This window comes from Lissotriton vulgaris, chromosome 10 (assembly GCF_964263255.1).
Source record: "Lissotriton vulgaris chromosome 10, aLisVul1.2, whole genome shotgun sequence".
Classification (NCBI taxonomy): domain Eukaryota; kingdom Metazoa; phylum Chordata; class Amphibia; order Caudata; family Salamandridae; genus Lissotriton; species Lissotriton vulgaris.
In genome coordinates, this window is record NC_141698.1 from 585,309,381 (window position 1) to 585,330,492 (window position 21,112).

At 45.3% G+C, this 21,112-nt stretch overlaps 1 protein-coding gene across 1 annotated transcript in view; it reads left to right on the forward strand.

Moving 5' to 3' along the window:
- Positions 1-21,112, forward strand: part of RRN3 (RNA polymerase I transcription factor RRN3) — a 546,972-nt gene that overhangs the window by 327,132 nt on the left and 198,728 nt on the right. Inside the window, exons 15-16 of the mRNA XM_086941427.1 lie at positions 11,613-11,721; positions 17,822-17,974. Coding sequence (XP_086797553.1) covers positions 11,613-11,721; positions 17,822-17,974 — 262 coding nt within the window. The remainder of the gene's footprint in view (positions 1-11,612; positions 11,722-17,821; positions 17,975-21,112) is intronic.

The following is a 21,112-nucleotide window of genomic DNA, read 5'->3' on the forward strand; positions in this document are numbered from 1 at the left end:
ATTCAATTTGCAGATGGTAGAACATGTTTGAATGCTTCAAAGGACAGTCTATGTAACAGGAGAACACACGAAGAGAATAGCGAAGGTCAGTTAAACAAGATAAAGTCAAGAAGAATGGTGGGACCCAAACAGTGGAGTAAGACATGGATTAATCAGTCTAGACATGGATTTACAAACTCTGGAAACCCTGACATCGGTTTCGTAAACATGGGCAGGAGTTACTCTTTAACGGGAGAGACACGTAGCAGCTGGAAAGGCAGAAACATCGCGTTCACCACGTCGGCCGTGCTGCCTGAGTGAGGCAACACAAAATGGCGTTTAAACACAAAATGGCGGCTAGATACGAAGCGAAGTCGAAAACCATGTAATCTCAGACCCTCCTTTTGCCATACTCAGGCAAAGCACGAAAAGACTATTGTTAGTCGGAGTCGAAATCGATGGTCATGAGGTCATTGAGGTGTTGCTGCAACATCATTCTAATATTCTCTGTTTCCTGTGTTACTGGCTTAGAAACACACACAGTGGCACAAAGTCCGCAAATTGCTGGACCACACTGTAAACAAAGACAACAAGAACAGATGATTGCTAGAATCGCTCCAAGGAAAGTTAACACTTTCCATCCCCATGTGAACAGTAGTCCCCAAAACCATCCCATCACAGACCAATCTCCAGCGTCCTGATGAATGGACTCAGAGATGACATGTAGCTTAGAAATGGCTTGGTATACTGTAGGGGCATTATCCGGAACGTAAACGCAGCAACTGGACCCAATCAATTTACAGACTCCTCCTCTATCCGCCAGGACAATGTCTAGAACCATTCGGTTCTGCAAAGTCATAAGGCAATCCGCCTGAAGTTCAGCTGTCAAATTATTCAATGCTCCAGAAGTTACATTTATGGTAGCATCGACCACACGAACTAGGCGTCTGATGTTTCTACTATTAACCATTGGACCCCAAAAAGGAAGAAACCCTTTCAGAAAATCTCCTCCCTCTTGTCCGGCTGTGTCTTCCGCATCAATAACCCCTCTACCAAATCTCTTTCTATGGTGATCTGCAGGAGCAGTATATGTTGGAGGTAGAAGAAAAGCTATACAACATGTTCCGAAAAATGTGTGGGAAGCCATGTATAAGGTTTGTCGTGACAGATAAAGTATGTACCTTGAGATGGCACTAACGGTGAAGGAGTCAAGGGTGTATAGACATATATATGGGAACAATTACTCCTTTCTTGCTTAACCCCTTAAGCGCTGCCACCGGCCAACGGTCTTCGCGAGCACTACCTTGCCAGTGCTGCGCACGACCGTTGGCCGACGGGCCAGCGATCGTTATTCGAACGTTCAGCACTGGGTGCTGAACGTTCGACGCAGCAAAGGAGTTAATTTTGGTATTCTGGCCATTTATTTGTAAACACAAATTACCTCTCTGGGGTAAAACCCAAATTGGTGCAAATCTCTTTTGTTTAACCTTGTCCGTAAGACTAGTGATATACCGAGTCACGTTCCACCCCTCATATGCTCACTTCTCATCCTTGGGAATTTTAATAATCTCAGCAATTTTTGCCATAGTCACTATTCCCTTTATCAAAGAACTGTGACTGAAATCCACCCCACCATTATAGGACTCACCAGGAGGATATATGAGTAGGTTCTGGTATGCATTAGAAAACATAGCCAGATAAGCCCAAGCAGAACCTTCGTACGTAAATGGAAGGACTAAATATGGTATCCCTCTCTCTGTATTATAAGGTAAGAGCCCACAAACCCAACAATCAGTAGTGCTTACTACCAATTGATGCTGATGTAACAATTGGATAAATGAATTGTTGAAATATTCCATTCTTCTCATCTGCTCATGGTCTGGGAGTGCGTAAAATTTGTGCGGAGAAATAGTAGTAGAGGAAATCAAAGAAGTAGAAGTAGGGACAGCTGTCAGCTGCATACTGTGTACAATCCATCCTACACATGCTAATAAACTGCATAAACATACTGAAATACATAATGCTACGCCACAACGACTGAATAATAATTTCTTATAATGATTTCTTTTCATTATCTTAACATCATTCTCTTTTCCTGCGCTATCCATTACTCTAAAGGCGTTGCTCACGATAATCTTCCTTAATCACTTGGCTGTGATTGTTAGCTGTCCTATGACACTGCAAGTCCTGTTGACCTAGTCAATATTCAGGTCACAGCCTAAGACTCCTACCGTGACCCTGCAACTTGATGGATAATGGAAAAGGAATGTTTCTCTTCTTAACAAAGACAAAATTATAAAACACAGAATTTAATTGTCTTTAGGCAACCTTTTTCTCAGGTTGTATCGTGTCTTGCCAGGTATTGTTTGGTCCCTGAACAAAGTCTCTGGATCCGATGTGTTTAGTTGTAGATGTGGAGGTACAGCTTCCTGCAAAACGTTGTCGTCCTCTTTCTCAGAACTAGTCCAATCCAGGCGTGCACTGCTGAACGGTATAAATCTGGGTACCCTCTAACATTCACTATCACCAACGCCTTCTCGGACCCACTGGTCATAAGGTAAAGGCAATGGTACCCTTTTGCAGTGCACGCCGTGAATCCAGTTTCTTTTTCCGACGACTTTCACTGCTGTACGGGTTGTCAGTAGAACTTGTCTCGGCGGCCCCTAACGAGGTTCCAGATTCTTTTTCCTCTGGAAATTCTTCAGACACACCCAGTCTCCAGGTTGGATGGAGTGTCCTGGATCTGAGGAGGCCTCCGGCAAAGCGTTTTGGACCTGTTGACTAATAACACGCAATTTAGTGGTGAGGTCGTGCAAATAATCAACCAACCATGGATACGGAATGTCTGAATGCTTTTTGGACGAGGGACTCCCCAGACATTGGCTGGGCGTCCGAAAACAATTTCGTATGGGCTAAGCCCCAAACGAGAATGGACAATCGTTCTTGTTGAGAGAAGTGCCAAAGGCAAGGCATCAGACCAGGAAAGGCCTGTGCTGGTCTGAATCTTTGCTAACTTAAGTTTGAGAGTGCCATTGTAACACTCTACCAAACCCGCTGACTGAGGGTGGTTTGCCGCATGAAATTTCTGTCTAATACCAAGACCCACACACACTTTCTGCATAATCTGACCTACAAATTCACTCCCATTGTCACTCCAGACAATGCCCGGCAAACCAAACCTCGGGAAGAATTCCTTCAGAAGGACTTTGGTAGTAGACAAAACAGTATTGTCCTTTAGGGGGTAAGCCTCTATCCATCTGGAAAAGGCGCAAACCACCATCAGGACATACTTAAGAATGTTGAAACCTTCCATATGGATGTTATCTATCTGCAATTGTATTGTATTGTATTGTAATTGCATTTATATAGCGCTTACTACCCCTGACGAGGCGTCGAAGCGCTTTTTCTGCGGGTAGCACGCTACTCCGGGACCCATAGAGGATTAGTTTTGAATTAGTATAGTGAAACATGCAAGTACATTTTAAGTGGTGGATAGGTTAGTCAGTTATTTGGATTTGGAATGATAGCAGAAGGATAGAGTAGGACAAAGGTTAGTATTTATTTATCGCTCGCTTGTTGACGCATGCTATTCAGGGAGCCTATACAGGATTAGTGGTGAATTAATATGGTGAAATATGATGTAATTTCAGTGGTGGATATTAGTCTGTTACTTGGAGTGAGAAGGATAGCGGATGGATAAAAGGGGAAGAAAGATTTGCATTCATATAGCACTTGTTACCCCTGATGGGTGTTGAAGCGCTTTTTTGGCGAGTAGCACGCCACTCTGGAACCCATAAAGGATTAGTGTTGAAAATTAGTATAGTATAAATATGAAGTAATTTGAGTAGTAGATATGTTATTCAGTTATTTGGGCAGTATATTAGTATAGTTGAATATGGAACATGGAATTTGAGAAGTGAACATGTTAGTCTGTTAATTTTGATAGAAAAAGGATAGTGGAGGGATAAAAGAGTGAAGGATTTTTTTTTTTTGTAGGAGAAAAAGGGCAGCATTTCTGGCCCTAGTCCCGACCAGTCTCGAACAGGCCCAAACAGGCAACTACCCTTGTCCTCTCCACCCTTAACGGGCCCAAACAGGCAACTACCCTTGTCCTCTCTACCCTTAACAGGCCCAAACAGGCAACTACCCTTGTACTCTCCACCCTTAGCCTTGACGCCCGGGCTGAGACGCCCTAAGCCTGGCCCTTTTTGTAGCCCTAGTAATCAGGTGACCCCTTCAGCCAATGGGAACCCTAGCCCTAACACTATCCAATCACAACACTAGCCCTAACATCTAGAACCAATAGGAGACCAGGAACTTGCAGCCAATCTTAACCCTAGTCCCAACCCAAGTCCAAGCAGCCAGTGGTACAGGTAGCCCTAGTCCCTACTTCCAATAGAAAGCCTAACCCTACTTTTAGTCCCACAATTGGTCCAGCAACCAATCACACCAGAAGCACTAAATAGCTACTTCCAATTAAAGGTCTAACCCTAGCCCTAGTCCCACCCTACTCCCAACAACCAATAACATAGGAAGCCCTAGTCCCTACTTCCTATAGAAATCCGAACCCTAGCCCTAGTCCCAGCCCTGCAATGATTGAATCACAGACCGAGAAACCCATCAGAACCCTCAAATACCCAGCCAATGAGGACATTAACCCTAACCCAATAGAAACACCAGATACAACCACCAATCAGTGTACACGTGTGCCAACCATCAGCACACCATATAAGGTCCCAGCAACCTCAGACAAGGTTTGCTGGCCAGGGAGTTGGAAGCTGCTTGCTCCTGTTCAGAATCTCCTAGGAGACAGACAGGCTCAATCCACAACTTTGGACTTCAGCAGGTAAAGGCTTCACTAACTCGAAATCTGACAATACTGTTTGAATAAAGCTTTACCCCCCCTGCTGGCCAAAAAACGAAGTGCACAGGCCCCAGTAAATACAGTTTCAACAGCTCACAGAAGCACCCTCTGATGTAGAAAATCCCTGTTGCTGGGGGGGGGGGGGGGCAGGGGGCTGGCCTCACTGGCTTGTGAACACAAAATGGTGGCTGGGGGTGCACTGTTTCAGCACACAGGCCTAAGCACAGAGCAAAGGAGAAATTTGGAGGGAAAACAGATTTGTCACCAAGGAATGAGAGGGACAAACTACAGAAGTTGGACTGCAAATCCCACAATTCAACACACTAAATGAAGCCATAGTAACCACAGGTAATACATACGCATCTGGTAACAACCATCGCTGATGCTCTGACAATTCCGTCCAACATCCCATCGTATCCAACATTCCCGTACTCTCTCTCCACTTACTCAATTCTTTCTCAGTTGCCTCCTTCTGAATCATTTTCACGCTTTCTACTGTGTCTTCACACATACCAGCACCTGGGACCCAACTTGCCGGGCCTGCAACATACATGCGACTTTCAACATTTTGTGCCGTTTCCCTCGCTATTTCATCCGCAAATGCAGTTGCTCGACCCACGTCATCAGTGACCTTTTTATGCGCACTACACTTCACAATCGCTATTTGAGTGGGCAAAGCAAGTGATTCAAGAAGGTCAGTCACCAACTGATCATGCTGTGTTTTAGTGCCGTGGGAGGTAAAGAATCCTCTTTCTCTCCACAAACGGCCGAAGCTATGAGCAACACCAAACGTGTATTGACTATCTGTGTAAACAGTCACTCTTTTCCCTTTTGCCAACACACATGCTCTCGTCAACGCAATCAACTCTGCAGCTTGCTCTGAATGCTGTGAAATGCGTGTAGTTTCCACTATCGTATGTAGAGTTGTAACAGCATAAGCTGCTGTCGTCTCGCCAATAGGAAGTTTGAAACAAGACCCATCTACCCACAGGATCCCATCCGGATCCGTAAGTGGTGTATCTTTCAAATCAATTCGACCTTTAGTTTCTTCTTGCGTACGAAGAAAACAATCATGCTGATCTTGTACATTTTTCTCATCCAAAATAGGCAACAATGTTGCTGGATTGAGAACATTACATCTCCTGATATGTACGTGACTAGCTAAAAGCGTCAACTCATATCCAGACAAACAGGCACTCGTTAAGTGCTGGGTTTTTGTCCTGTTCAAGAGAGTATCTACTGCGTGTGGCACCATACCATTAAGAGTATGTTCCAAGACCAATCCGGCAGATTGACGAATGGAAATCGCTGCTGCCGCTGTTGCTCTAAGACAACTGGGTAATGCTTTAGCAACTGGATCTAATGTAGCCGAAAAATAGACACATGGCCTTTGTTTACCTCCAAATTGTTGTGTCAAGACTGATAATGCACAACCTTCTCTTTCATGAACATAGAGTGTAAAAGGTTTACTGTAATCCGGAGTACCAAACACAGGAGCTGAACACAAAGCAGTACGTAAGTCAGAAAAACTCTTTTGACATTCATCAGACCAAGGAAGAGGTTGGGGCGTATCTTTCAGAGTGAGTGCCAACAAGGGTTTAGCTAGTAAGGAAAAGTTTGGGATCCACTGTCTACAATAAGAGGTAATGCCTAAAAAAGCACGCACCTCTCTTTGTGTGGATGGTACAGACATTTGCGCAATTGCTTGGATACGTTCTGGGGTCAATCGCCTTCCCTCCTTCGACAAGAGATGACCTAAATAGGTAACCTTTTGGCGGCAATAGTGTAACTTAGCAAGTGATACTTTGTGGTGTAGATCAGACAGATGTCGCAAAAGTGAGACAGTCGCATTTTTACAGACATCTTCCGAATCGGCAGCCACTAACGAATCATCCACGTATTAGATAAGAGTAGCACCTGATGGCAAAGAAAAGGTGTCAAGCTGAGACTTCAAAGCTTGACTATAGATGGAGGAACTCTCACAATAGCCTTGGGGTGCACGCTTAAATCGGAAACTTCGGCCTCCGAGAGAGAAACCAAAGAGATCCCTACTCTCCTCAGCAATGGGAATGCTAAAGAAAGCATTTTTGAGATCAATAACTGAAAACCAAGCTGCTGAAGCAGGAATCATGGTAAGCAAAGCAGTAATATCCGATACAACAGGAAACTGAGGGACAACAATTTTGTTGACCTCTCGAAGATCTATCACAAAACGATACACAGGTGGCTGAGAAGGATCAGTACGCTTTAGAACAGGCAGAACAGGACTATTACAAACATTCCCTCTGGTCTCCTCGACCACACCCTTCTGAACCAAGTCATGAACAATAGCCAACAGAGCTCTCTCACCATCGTTAGAGATTTTATATTGTGGAATACGTGGTAACTTAACATCAGGCTTCACAGTAATCACATAAGATGGAATTTGAAGTAAACCAACATCATTTGGACCCGTAGCCCAAAGCGTAGCAGGAAGCGAACACAGTTCGAGTGGCAGTTGGTCTTTAGATACGTACATCGGAGAAGTCAACTTAGCACCTAAAGTAAAATGTACACCAGAGGGTAAGCAATACATGCATGCAGACGTTTCAATAAGTCCAAACCCAATAAATTCTCTCCGCAACCCGTTGTCAAAAGAAGTGGAGCTTCTAAATCGTACGGACCAATGGACATAGGCAAAGGACAAGAAACAGGGTTGCGAACTGGGGCGCCAGAAAATCCTACAGAAACATTTGTTAAGCCAGACAAATGTGCCCCAGGGAGTTTGGAATGCATAATAGAACTTCTCATTGCACCAGTATCCAAAAGAAATGGTTCTGCAACACCCAATGCTACAACATTAACCTAAGGTCCATCCTGATCCACTGGAACTGATACGACTCCCTTTCCCTGTCTATGGCTGTCCTAGCAAGTGAGGAAATCAGCATTCTCACCATCTGTGCAATAATCATCATTGTAGTATTGTGCAGACTGAGAATTCCGCTGGTCAAAATAATTTGTAGAGTCCTGAGGGGGAGAGGGACGCCATTCCTGAGACGACGCACCACGCCCTCTACCTCTGGACACTGACCGAGAATCTCCACGACCCGTGGCTGTGATCCGCCATAACGCTGCAACAAAATCGGACAACTATTCTTAAAATGACCTTCCTCTTTACAATAGGCGCATTGATTAGGACCCAACGGAAATCGCAAAGCTGGAGATTCAGGTTTTTGCAACAGTTTCTGAAACTGTCGGGGCTGTTGAAATTGCGGCTGAGTAGAACGAGGAGGATAAGCCTGTTGCAAAAGAACCTTTTTTTTTAATTCTTTAGTTTTCTTCTCCGCTTTTTCCTTATCTTTCTTATCCCTATTCTCATAATATTGAACAGTAGATAATATCTGGGCAGTTGAAGAAACAGCCCATGCACTCTGATTGTTTCAATTTATGCGATAATTCTGGAAGTAAATTAAAAACGAATGTATCTACAAATAATCGCTGTCCACCTTCAGTACTCATATCTTGACCACTATGGTCGATAAAAGTCTCTTCGAAACGAGTAAAGAAATCGGAGACGCTTTCATCAATCTTTTGTTTGCATGCTGCTAACTTATCCCAGTTAACGCGTACAGCAGGCATCATCGTTTTCATAAGATCTATTATTCTACCGGGCAGCTCCGTAATCAGATCATCAGGTTTGGCACCACCTACTTGTCCTGCATCTGCGGCTGCAATAGCAGCCCAATTACCACCTAAAGCTTGATCATGGTCTTGTCTACGAATTTTAGCCCATAAAACTTGTGGGACTACATTTCCAATAAGTAAATCAATATCTGCCAAATTCATAATACATGCATTAACAGTCTGAGACAATTCTTTATAATACCCAGCAGGATTCTTACGAGGGTCCGGTAAGGACTGCTTAAGTGCCAACACTTCTGATCTTTTCCAAGGATCATGTACCCATATGCGCTGAAAATGAGCGGGAACAGCTGGATTAGCGTTTGGGTCTGCCTCTCTCCATGTTGGAGGAACTTCTCGCATAGGATATTGTGCCATTTTACGACGAACCGCAGGATCAGGCTCAAGAGAATTTTGAGAGAAAAAGGAAGATCGGAAAGTAACAAGCTTCTGAACAGCAAACTCTACATCAGGACCCACAATAAGTCCCTTATCAAATTGATCCCGTATTTCGAATAAATCCTGAGGAGGTGAATCCAAATCCATATCTTCCCACCCTTTGATAAGAGTGTTGCACATAGTATTGAAGACATACCTCTGCGTAGGCGCGTTCCATTGCAGAAAAGTGTCTAAAATATCACGCACACTTTACTGTAAACTACTCGTGATCCAATTACGAGCAAGAGAATCTAACTTAGTCCGTTCTTCCAAATCTGGAATCTGGCTACGAGATTGTCTTCGAGATGAAGCAGGAGAAAAGAAAAGAGGTCCAAGAAAAGGTTACAAAAGACCAGAAACGGTTTCAACTAATCGTTTTCGAGCTGAAGGGGAATCCGATACTAGAACAGGAGACAACGTATTCTGTAAAACAGGAGAAGAACCAGTAGCAAAAGAAGGTAAAGGTAAAGGAGACTGAGGCACAGGAGTTTGGGGTACAGAAGTCGGTGGCAAAGGGGGTGGAGGTGGAATCACAGGGAGAGGCAACTGTGCAGGAACCAGAACAGCTGGATGAGCAACAGGTTGTAACGGAGGTGCATTAGCGCCTAACACATAAGGTGAAGGTAACGTCAAGAGATGAGACACAAAAGGATCTTCATCAGAACCCTTACTCTTTGAGGTAGCAGATAACACAGGATAACATCTGTCTATTGCCATACGATGCTGTCTTTCCAAAACCTCAACCACTTGATCAGCTTCGTCATTTTTAAACTGTTGGGCAGCCTGCAAGATCGTCATATTCTGCTCTTTCTTATCTTTCTTCATTTGCTTAATTTCTTTCTGTTTGGCTTCTTTACGCCAGAGGCGGAAAGAGTCAAACATTGCCGGCCGGGCTTTTCTCTTAAATAAAATCGTTTCCAAATTGCCTAGTATAGCAGGCTCAAAGGTGCCATTTTGTGGCCACCGTAAAACACCATCTTTTTTAGTATATCGAATCCATGTTTCATTAAAAATAATAGGACCTAAACCATGTTTTGAATAGAGCTCATAAGTCGGAGTTCCAACCGGAGGAATCGGACAAGAATCCTCTAGCCGGGAATCCCTAGTACAACCAAAACAATAAAATTTCTTAAACTTACTAAATCCAGGCATTTCGTAACGAACTGGACTACTTACAAACGCCAAGGGATTTTAGACAACATAGTCACAGCACAAACGTACTTACCCCTTGGCTTCGGTTAGTGCACTAATCGAATAACAAAAAACAAAAACAAAAACAAAAAGTGGGCGCTACCCACGAATACTTAACTAAATGTTTTCTCACGCCAACAGATGTCCGTCTAACGTCTTGCGATACTAGTCATCACCAGGGGCCAAAGCAGGGCGACAGTCAGGGCAGCAGTCGTCAGCAGCCGTCGAGAAGGAGTAGCCGCGCTTCAAAAGACCTTCGGTCCACTTCGACATACAGGGGTCGCTCACGTGGCTCGCGAAATCCTCCGGAATTTTCTTGCGAAGCTCCTCACGACCCTCAGGTAAAACTACTACCACTGAAGTTGCCCACATGTTGGGCCGCCAATTAGAGAACCTGACCTTATGGGCCAGGCGGCGCAGGGCCCGCCTAAGATCTCCGGGTTCACCTGCTTTGGCAGACAGAGACACGAGACACTCTGTTAGGCGTAGAAAAGCAGATTTATTAGCTGCAGCTAAGCACAGTTGTCCTGTAAGTACACCAAATGGTAGGTTCTCAGGAGACTGCCACTTCATTCCGTGGCGTACAATCTGTTATACTACACAGGTTTACAATGCCAACTCCCAAAACATACAAAACTGACAAATAGGAATAGTTTGAAAACAAGCTATCGAATGTCTAAAACACACCCTCCTTTCAGACCCTGTGTGCTCTCCTCCCCTCTCCCCCCTGCCCGTAATTCAATTTGCAGATGGTAGAACATGTTTGAATGCTTCAAAGGAAAGTCTATGTAACAGGAGAACACATGAAGACAATAGTGAAGGTCAGTTAAACACGATAAAGTCAAGAAGAATGGTGGGACCCAAACAGTGGAGTAAGACATGGATTAATCAGTCTAGACATGGATTTACAAACTCTGGAAACCCTGACATCGGTTTCGTAAACATAGGCAGGAGTTACTCTTTAACGGGAGAGACACGTAGCAGCTGGAAAGGCAGAAACATTGCGTTCACCACGTCCGCCGTGCTGCCTGAGTGAGGCAACACAAAATGGCGGTAAAACACAAAATGGCGGCTAGATACGAAGCGAAGTCGAAAACCATGTAACCTCACCTGGGGAGAATTCTAAGATGAGCAATCTGCGGCTAGATGTCTCTATCAGATTATATGGTTAGTGTGATTTTAAAGACTCAGTGCAGTTTCTTGCTTTCTGTAGGGCTGTGCTGCCTCGCTCCCAACTTTGTTTTATACTTTTCGTCTTTGGAATGAGAGATTTACGTTAGTTCAGAAGCTACAGCCTCAGTCACTTTATTTCCTACCATTTAGAAAGTGTTCTAAATCAACAATGGGCAGAGCTCTTCGGTGTTCATGAATTCGATGCTGGAAAACTTGAGTTGTAAGTAAATGTTAGCTACTTTCTTGAATATGTTATTGCCTATATAAAGATTTTCCCTTTATCTGTATTTCACTTTTTTTTTTATAGGTTTGACCTACTTGCAAAATTTAAATTTTGAACGAATAGTCATGTGCCAGCTTAATCCTTTGAAGATTTGCCTGCCTCTTGTGGTTAACTTGTTTGCTGGTATTACCAGGTTTGTAAAGATACATTGTTGTTCGCCTTATAACTGTTTATGCAAAGTAAGGAACTGCGATTTAAATTTTTCCACTGAATGTTTAAAAACACTCATAAGTTGAGTCACAATTTAGCACAGTTCAGACAAGAGTTGAATAGGATCTACTTGACTATTACCGTTTGCATTCCCAATCATAGTGGCAAAGTGTGCCTTCATTATGACTGCCACCCTTGCATAATGTTTAATGTGAGTGCAGAACGTTGGGGTGGGATTTATGGGGTCTTTGGCGAGGCACACACATATAGAATTAAATGAGTAGGACTATATAGTAACGTGATAGGATTACACAATAGATGGAGTTTTCAACCTAGGGTTTCAATTAATCTCATTGTTAACTTATGCTTTGCCCCCATTGTCTATCTGAAGTCACTTAAACCTAGAAGTGGAAACCATCCAGTTAAAAATAGTTGGTAATTTTTGTTTGATTGTTGTATACTTAATACCTAAATAGGGCTGCCTCTGAAAAGTGTTTCTGGTTCAAATCTTTAAAACAGACCATTTCCATTATCTGTGTTGGTCACCATATGTTCAAGACAATGTTAATTTTACATTGTATGCACTTGTACAGAGAAGAGTTTGTTAATGTATTTTTTGTTTTGTTAACTAACTTTGGTTGCTAGAAATACAACATTAAAACATCCTCAATAGTCACATGGAGAACTAAGCTACTCTTCAAGGACCTATTTCTGAATAAAATGTTCTTGACAATAGCCACCATTTTATGCTCTGCTCCCCTGTCATAATAGAAAGTTATCTTTGAACCAGCAGCACATACATTAAAGTAGTTGTGATAAATGCTATATTGTTTTAGCTATCAAAGTACTAATAACTTGTACTAGGCGCCGGGAAACCCTTTTTGGGTAGCTGTTGCGCCCTATAAATTGATAAAATAAATAAATAAAATACCACTGGAGTTGTGGGATTGGTTTGCATCCATTTTGAATGAAACCTGTGAATGCAGAGAACACAAGCCATGTTTAAGGTGATACCCACAATTCTTGAGTGGTTCAGTGGAAGAAATAGGCGGTCGTAGTTGCTATTGAAACAGCTCTTTGTGCGGATTTGTAAATAGTTATTTTCTAACGTTCATGGATCAGAAAACCTCACAGACACTGCAGTGAAAGACAATGTCACAAAAGCGGCAAGCCCACCAATGCTTATGGAAAACAATGTAAATATTCTTTTTAGATCTCGGCCTGCGTAGGCTGCGCTTGCGCAGTCTCTCTGAGCGAGAAATTAAGTCTTAGAGTAAGGAGGAAAACGAGCCAGCTCTTCTCCATTGGCTGGCTTCCTAAACGGTGGCCAGCCATTGGAGAAGAGCTCTGCCTGTCACTCTAAGCCCTGTCCGTTTCGGATTGAGGGGCGTGTTTTTTGCTGTCCTTTCTGTCCGTGACGTCATCCGTCACTCAACAAAAAACACGCCCCCCAGTCTGAAAAGGACGGGGCTTACATCATCGGTATCAGCCCCGGGGCCGCTGATACCACCGAAGAGGCCGCGCTGGGATTGGGCCGCCGCGGGAGGCTTGCCTGAGGAGCCGCGCAGTCATTGGCTGGCTGTGGGAGGCTCGTCCCGTGAGGCCGTGCTGTGATTGGCCCAGCTGGGAGCAGTGACTCCTGCACCCCGGCAGCCCCGTAGGTGGACGGAAATTGCCTGAGGGGGTCCCCATAGCCCGAGCAGGAGTAGACAGGGATCTGCCCCAGGAAGGACTCCTGCCCAGCAGGAGCAGGCAGAGACACCGGAAGGCAGAGTTCACGAAGAAAGCGCTCATCTGGAGGACAGAGTAGTCCGTGGCTGCCTTTATGATTTGTTGTGTTTTATAGGGCAAGTGCTTTAGCTATTAGTACTTTATCGGAGATTGGGTTTTAGCTGAAGGGGGGTGGCTGCCTGCCAGGGAGGGACAGAAGGAAACAGAGCCATCTGATCAGGACAATGACCAATAGCGAGAGCCCGAGCTTGCAAAACAGCACCCATGAAGCGAGCTGCAGGGCCCCGGGGACCCCCACATCACACCAGCAATCTTCCTTGTACACCCAACCAGAACCCCTCCTAACCAAATATGAGTCGCTGCCACAGATAAATCAATAGCTTCCAGGCTGGCCCGGGGGAAGGAAGGGGCTGCGGGGTGGCGAAGTAAATGGGCTTGCCTGGAAAGTCGTGCACTTCCCAAATGAAACCAAATGAAAACCAACCCATGTGCTGTAATATAGACCGTTCAAACGAGCTTTATTTATTTACTTATTACAAACAGAGGGGTCTCCCCTAGTCTGGGACCCCTCTGTTTGTAATAACTTTCTACCCAGGTCCCAGTGACTCTAATTGGGTTAACCCTGTTAAATATAACGTTTATTTATTTACTAGCGCTCTGGTTCCTAACATGTTTAATACACGTGTTAAAAAACATAAAACCGCCAACCCCTCAAAAGCCTCAACTAGAACTGCAAAAGCTTATGTTTGCCTATAGGATCCCCCTCCAATATAACACACCTGCATGCATCCTTAAACATACCCGTCCATTCTCGCGCACGATTATTGTGCGGCTTGGCTGTCCTATGGCCGACATAGGTGTCCGACTTCTGCCTTTAATTATTCCGCAGAATCTATACCCGCCATTTGAGCCTTAAAAGCCGCATTGGGTTTGGGTCAAGAGCTGAGAAACGTGTTTATTGATTCACACACCGGCAGCAAATGTCTCCAGGCAGGAAATAAAATGCTCTTTGTACTGCGCGTTTTATTCTCCACGTCTAAACGCCAGCTGACTTGGGCTTCTAAATGTTACTTCACACTCACCTTGGTAAAAAGGCGAGTGAGAGAGCCGGTGTACCCCACGCCCTGGAAAAGTATTTTATATGATGTATTTTACTGTTATGGCTGGGCTACATTCGATTTCCCGGCCAGTCTTCTTTTAGGCAGCCATCTGTACTGTAGAAAGTAGACGACACTCGAGTGAAACGGCCTGCAAAATTGGATAAGCCGGCCCGATTGAACTTTCGTAGTACAAAGGCCTTGGAGTGGAAACAGTCATATTTTGCAGAGTTTTATAAAGGGAGCCGGGATCCTTGCAGGAAGTCTCCCTTCACGCACCTCTGGAGGCGGTTCCCACACCCCTAAAATACATGCTGGGAGAGGCCTGGCAAAGTAGTAAGTTGTTGCTAAAAAACGGTGTTTGCTCTTAAGGAAGCAGGATGCCTGCGGAACCGCCCCTGCTCTGGTGAAACCGCGAGCAAAGCCCGAGAGCGAGGAAAGGGCTGCGGCGTGGAGGAAACGGGCCCTTCTGGGCGCATTTCAGCCCCGTCTTCCTCTGACCTGCGTCGATCCGAGCCCTGCGGTCCCCTTGGAGTCGCCTGGGACGACTCCTGGTGGCCCCCCGCCCTGGGCACCGCACTCAAACCGACGGACCACGCACGCAACCTGGGTTTCATCCTGGACTCCTCCCTCTCCATGACCAGGCAAGTCAACGCCGTCTCCTCGTCGTGCTTCAACATCCTGCGCATGCTTCGGAAGATCTTCTGGTGGATCCCCACAGAGACCAGGAAGACCGTCACCCAGGCCCTCGTCACCAGCCGACTGGACTACGGCAACGCACTCTACGCCGGAACCACCGCCAAGATCCAGAAGAGACTCCAGCGCATCCAGAACGCCTCAGCCAGACTCATCCTCAACATCCCACGACACAGCCACATCTCCGGACACCTAAGAGACCTGCACTGGCTCCCGGTCAACAAGAGAATCACCTTCCGCCTCCTTACCCACGCACACAAAGCTCTCCACGATCAAGGCCCGAGCTACCTCAACAACCGCATCAACTTCTACGCTCCCAAACGCCACCTCCGATCTGCCAGCCACGCCCTCGCCGCCGTCCCACGCATCCGCAGAGCCACTACAGGAGGAAGGTCCTTCTCCTACCTGGCCGCCAAGACCTGGAACTCCCTCCCGGCCGACCTGCGCCTGAACCAAGACCACCTCTCCTTCAAGAAGAAGCTCAAGACCTGGCTGTTCGAGCAGTAGCGGCACCCCCCCCCCCCCCCCAAGCGCCTTGAGACCCTACGGGTAGGTAGTGCGCTCTATAAATGTCTTTGATTGATTGATTGTGTGTGTGTGTGTGTGTGGGTGTGTGTGTGTGTGTGAGTGTGTGTGTGTGGATGTGTGTGTGTGTGTGTGTGTGGCTCTGTGGAGAAGTGTGGCTCAAAGATTAGAGCGGCAGACCCTGATGCAGAGGACTGGCCCGGGACCAGGGTTCAATTCCCGCCTCGGCGGGTCTTGGGCTCAATTTCGTCAGACCTTATAATTCTCGCCTTGGTGCCTATTCTAATCATGGGTCCCACTCTGCAACTCTGGGCAATAGCTTGCTTAATCTCCACAACGGCCCCAACAGCGCTGGGATGCCTGGCTTCACCTTGGGGGTGCCCAGGAGTGGACATTTCACAGGGAAAAACCAGAAAGGGTTCCACAGCGGTATGCGTACAGCGCCAGGAAACCCCGGTTGGGGTATAAGTGCGCTTTACAAGTACAAATTAATTTCATTTAATTTCTGTGTGTGTGTGTATGGCTGTGTGTGTGTGTGTGTCTCTGTGTGTGTGTGGCTCTGTGTGTGTGTGTGGCTCTGTGTGGGTGTGTGTGTGGCTCTGTGTGTGTGTGGCTCTGTGTGTGTGTGGCTCTGTGTGTGTGTGGCTCTGTGTGTGTCTGTGGCTCTGTGTGTCTGTGGCTCTGTGTGTCTGTGGCTCTGTGTGTCTGTGGCTCTGTGTGTCTGTCGCTCCGTTTGTGTGGCTCTGTGTGTGTGGCTCTGCCTGTGTGTGTGTGGCTCTGTGTGTGGGGGGGGCTCTGTCTGTGTGTGTGTGTGGCTGTGTGTGTGTGTGTGTGTGTGGCTCTGTGTGTGTACAAATTAATTTCATTTCTGTGTGTGTGTGTATGGCTGTGTGTGTGTGTGTCTGTGTGTGTGTGTGGCTCTGTCTGTGTGTGTGTGGCTCTGTGTGTGTGGCTCTGTGTGGGTGTGTGTGTGGCTCTGTGTGTGTGTGGCTCTGTCTGTGTGTGTGTGTGGCTCTGTCTGTGTGTGTGTGGCTCTGTCTGTGTGTGTGTGGCTCTGTGTGTGTGTGGCTCAGTGTGTGTGTGTGGCTCAGTGTGTGTGTGTGGCTCTGTGTGTGTGTGGCTCTGTGTGTGTGTGGCTCTGTGTGTGTTGATCTGTGTGGGTGTGGCTCTGTGTGTGTGTGTGTCTATGTGTGTGTGTGTGTGTGTGTGGCTATGTGTGTGTGTGTGGCTCTGTGTGTGTGTGTGTGTGTGGCTATGTGTGTGTGTGGCTATGTGTGTGTGTGTGGCTGTGTGTGTGTGTGTGTGTGTGTGTGGCTCTGTGTGTGTGTGGCTCTGTCTGTGTGGGTGTGGCTCTGTGTGTGTGTGTGTGTGTGGCTCTGTCTGTGTGGGTGCGTGTGGCTCTGTCTGTGTGTGGGTGCGTGTGGCTCTGTCTGTGTGTGGGTGGGTGCGTGTGGCTGTGTGTGTGTGGGTGGGTGCGTGTGGCTCTGTGTGTGTGTGCAAATGCAATAGGTCGCGCATTTGTGAGAGATTAAGCTATTTGCATTGTGAATGACAATGCCATTTATTTATATCTTTTAAAAACAAAAATAATGTCATGAGCAATACTAATAGCTCTAAATTTAATCCCTTAAGTGCTGCCTCGGTGCATTGGCCGACGGCAGCACTACCTCCCCAGTGCTGCGCACGACCATTGGACGTCCATTCAGCACTAGTTCCAATGGACTGCGCAGCACTGGGGAGGAATGTTTAATAGCATCTATGAGGTTAACAAAGACGAGACCTTTGCATTGTAAATGCTTGTTTTACTTTACCTATGTTGACAGATTTTAATGTCCTGCGTAAGTGGGAGATTGGTAGAGGATAGTCTGTGTTTATAGGAAGGTCATTGAAAAGGCACACTGTTTCTCGTCATTTCTCGATTCTAGCTACAATTTGTACAGAAACTACTTCCTACATTTATAAATTCAATGTTTTCTACTATAAATACATTTGTATACATGATGTTTTGAATCTGTGTTCTGTATTTTTTCACAGGAAGTACCAGTTAGTTTTCTGCTACACCATTATTGAAAGGAACAATAGACAATTGATTCCAGTCGTTAGAAGCAGCTCTGGTGGAGACTCTGTACAGATGTGTGTAAATCCACTGGACAGTTTTTTCCCCTTCGATCCCTGCATTCTTAAAAGGTAAACTTGTATTTATGTATACATCTGATGTAGATCAGACTGCGAAGGTCAATCTGCTTCCCGGACTCCAAAACTCCATGGAATCACTTCTGCCTGTGACAAATGCCTAACATTAGGATGTCTGAGTGTAAAGGATCTCCGAAACAGTTGTCTGTATAGATTCGTATTTAATGTTTCCATTTGGTTCCCACGTGGATGTGAGATTTAATGTAAAAAACAACTAACACTTCAATTTGGATTCAGATAGAAGAAATGCTATGACACTAAGAAGGCTGAGATAGCATTGCTTTTTTTTATTTAGATACTGGAATAATAAGAGTTTTGAAACTGGTGGATTCCTGTTAGTTCATCTTTACAACATAGATCAAACGACCACTATTTCTACCTACGACAAAATAAGTTTGTGTGATATTTTAGTGATCTATTATGGGGTTCTGAAAGGTTTGCTTTTGCCGAGTACAAACATGGCTTCAAGGGCTTCTTTAATTCACGTTAATAAAGTTAAAGGGGTCTGTGGCAGAACTCTTATGCTTCTATATTACATGTATTTTTCTATGTAAATTGATATCTTGGCTATGTTCTTCATTTGGAGGTAAATCTCAAATTTTAATGAAAGAAAAATTAGAAAACCTTTTGTTCAACTCATTTTGTTGTTGTCTATAATATGTATTATTTTACAAGGAAAGTATGAAAAGGCTATTTTAAATTAGCTTCTGGATGACCCAGTTCCTTCCTTCCTTCAGATGCTACCAGAAGGGGCATTTGGGATCCCAAAAGTAATTTAGCATACCAGAAACGTGCCATAGCCTGGAGAATTCTATCTTGCACCAAAATGTTAATCTAGTTTGGTCTATTTTGTTTAGAGGAAGTACGTGTTCCTTTGGAATGGAATCCTATTTCAAAACTTGAAAATTGTGAACGTAAGGTTACCTATTTGCCAATGCCTGCGGCCACAGTTGTGGAGTTAACCCCTTCCATGCTCGTGGCGAGCTCAGCTCATCATGAGTCACAGTGGAGTTGGGCTCATGACGAGCAGAGCTCGTCATAACGGCCGCGGCCCGCCCACGCGCGACTAATTCCCCGCCTGTGCGGGAGAATTAATCAGTGGGCGGGTCTGTGACGAGCTCAGCTTGTCGTGAGCACAGCTCCACTGTGGGCACTGTGAGCACATTAGTGCCGTGGAGCCCCCCCCCCCCCTCCTGCACCGTGGGGGAATTACGCTAGCAGCCAAGGGGTTAATGTGGTTGAGGGAAGAGCGTTTTGTTAAGGGAACACAATGGAGGCTCGTCTGTGTGGTATGGAGTTTGAATAGAGCTAAACAAACTTTTGTTCTGTTGGTATCTAATATGGATTGGCTCAAACCAGAGTTGTTAATTGTTTTGTCCGTACCATAATTGCACATAACCAGAAGCTATCAGTCTGGTAGTATGAGTTGAGACAGTTACCATTATTTTGGTTACTGACTTCAAAGTAGTTTAATTAGTTAGTTTTGAACTGTGAATGAAATGTTGGTCCCAAATCACAATCGCATTTCTGATGGATACTTTCAACTGCAAATTCTTACCTTTTGACTGACCTCGGGCTCTAGACTGATTGTGGAATTTCTCATAATAATTTCTCTTGCATGATATCCATTCCTTTATTTCACTTCGTGAAGCGTAGCTGAGCTCCCACCTTTTGTTGTGTATCACAGACTTGAAACTGCAAATTTTCACTGTGTGTGCTAGGAAACTGTCTCTTCCACAGACCGTAGACTCCAAATTGTACCTGGACAAGAGGGATAGTACATTATGGATCCAATATAAATCACAGAAGGAGGGACGGGGGCTTTTGGATAGGTCCGGCATACACGCCCCTATACATGTATAACAAGAAAAATAAGTATGGAGTTCCTAAGGAAGGCGTTGAAAGGGGTAAGGGAGGGATAATTTCCCAGGTGCCAGGAGGTTGAGAGAACAGTTGGGGGGATAGCTCCTTTTAAGAGCAAGTGCCCTCACACTCCCCGAAGGATGTCATGCTTCATCATCGGGCAGCTCCTCGTTGAGCCGGCGCTGCAATGCACAACGTGCCCCGCACGGGCGACTTCTGTGCCTGAGGTCTTGTCTTTTTGCCGATGTAAAGGCTTTATAGGTGAGGGGAAAAAAACTAGTATGAGTAGATGGGGAAGTGCAAGTAAGAATTAAAAATAGCTATAGGAAATCCACAAGGTATCCTTTATTCACTAGGTTTCTATGCTATATTAAAAACAAGGACTAAAGTCGTGGCTGGAGAGGGGAGAAATTTATAACCTCTCAAGCTCAAATTAGGATATGGTTAGTGAATGCGGTCAACACGTTTCAGGCCTGTTTAAAGTCCAAGGGATTGCAGCATTTCGTCAGGACCAAGGGATCCTTGTCTACTCTGACAAGAACGGATTGTATGTATGATTGAAGTGCCGTACCCTGGTAGCTGGACTTGTGATGTAGCCCAGTACAAATGAAAAACAAGGTACCTTCAGGATACACCTGGGGGAGAGAAAAAGAATATTAAAACTGAAAGGATAGTACACTCACATTATTGCAGGACAACCAGAAGGTCACAGACATGTCTAGCAAACAGACAGAGAGACACACTGTTAGACTTGGCCCTTTTTGCAGGGTCATCTCTGAACTTTTTGCCTTCCTTCTGGTATTTTTTCTGACCTGGTGTTAGTGGTTTTAGGACTCTGCGCACATTATCACTGCTGCCCAGTTTAAGTGCATGTGCTCTCTATGGTAAACGTGGTAAGACTGGTCTACACCCGTTTGGCGAATTTAATTTACCTATCGGTTCCTTGTAAAGTGGTATCTCTTATACCCGGGGCCAGTATATTAAATGCTACTGGTGGGCTTGCAGCGCTGCTTGCGCCACCCACCAAAGTTGCCTTTCAAAGCTGTCTCAGGCTTCTGTCATTACAGGGCCTGCATGCGCAGTTTACTGCCGTTGTGACATGGCACACAAAGTGGGTGCCATGTCTGTGACTCCCCTTTTACTACATATCAGTCATCCCTAAGGTAGGCCCTAGCTAGCCTTATAGGCAGGGTGCAATGTAGGTAAAAGGTAGGACATGTGCATTAACTGTGTGGCATGTTCTGGTAGTGACAAATAGCCATTTTGGTT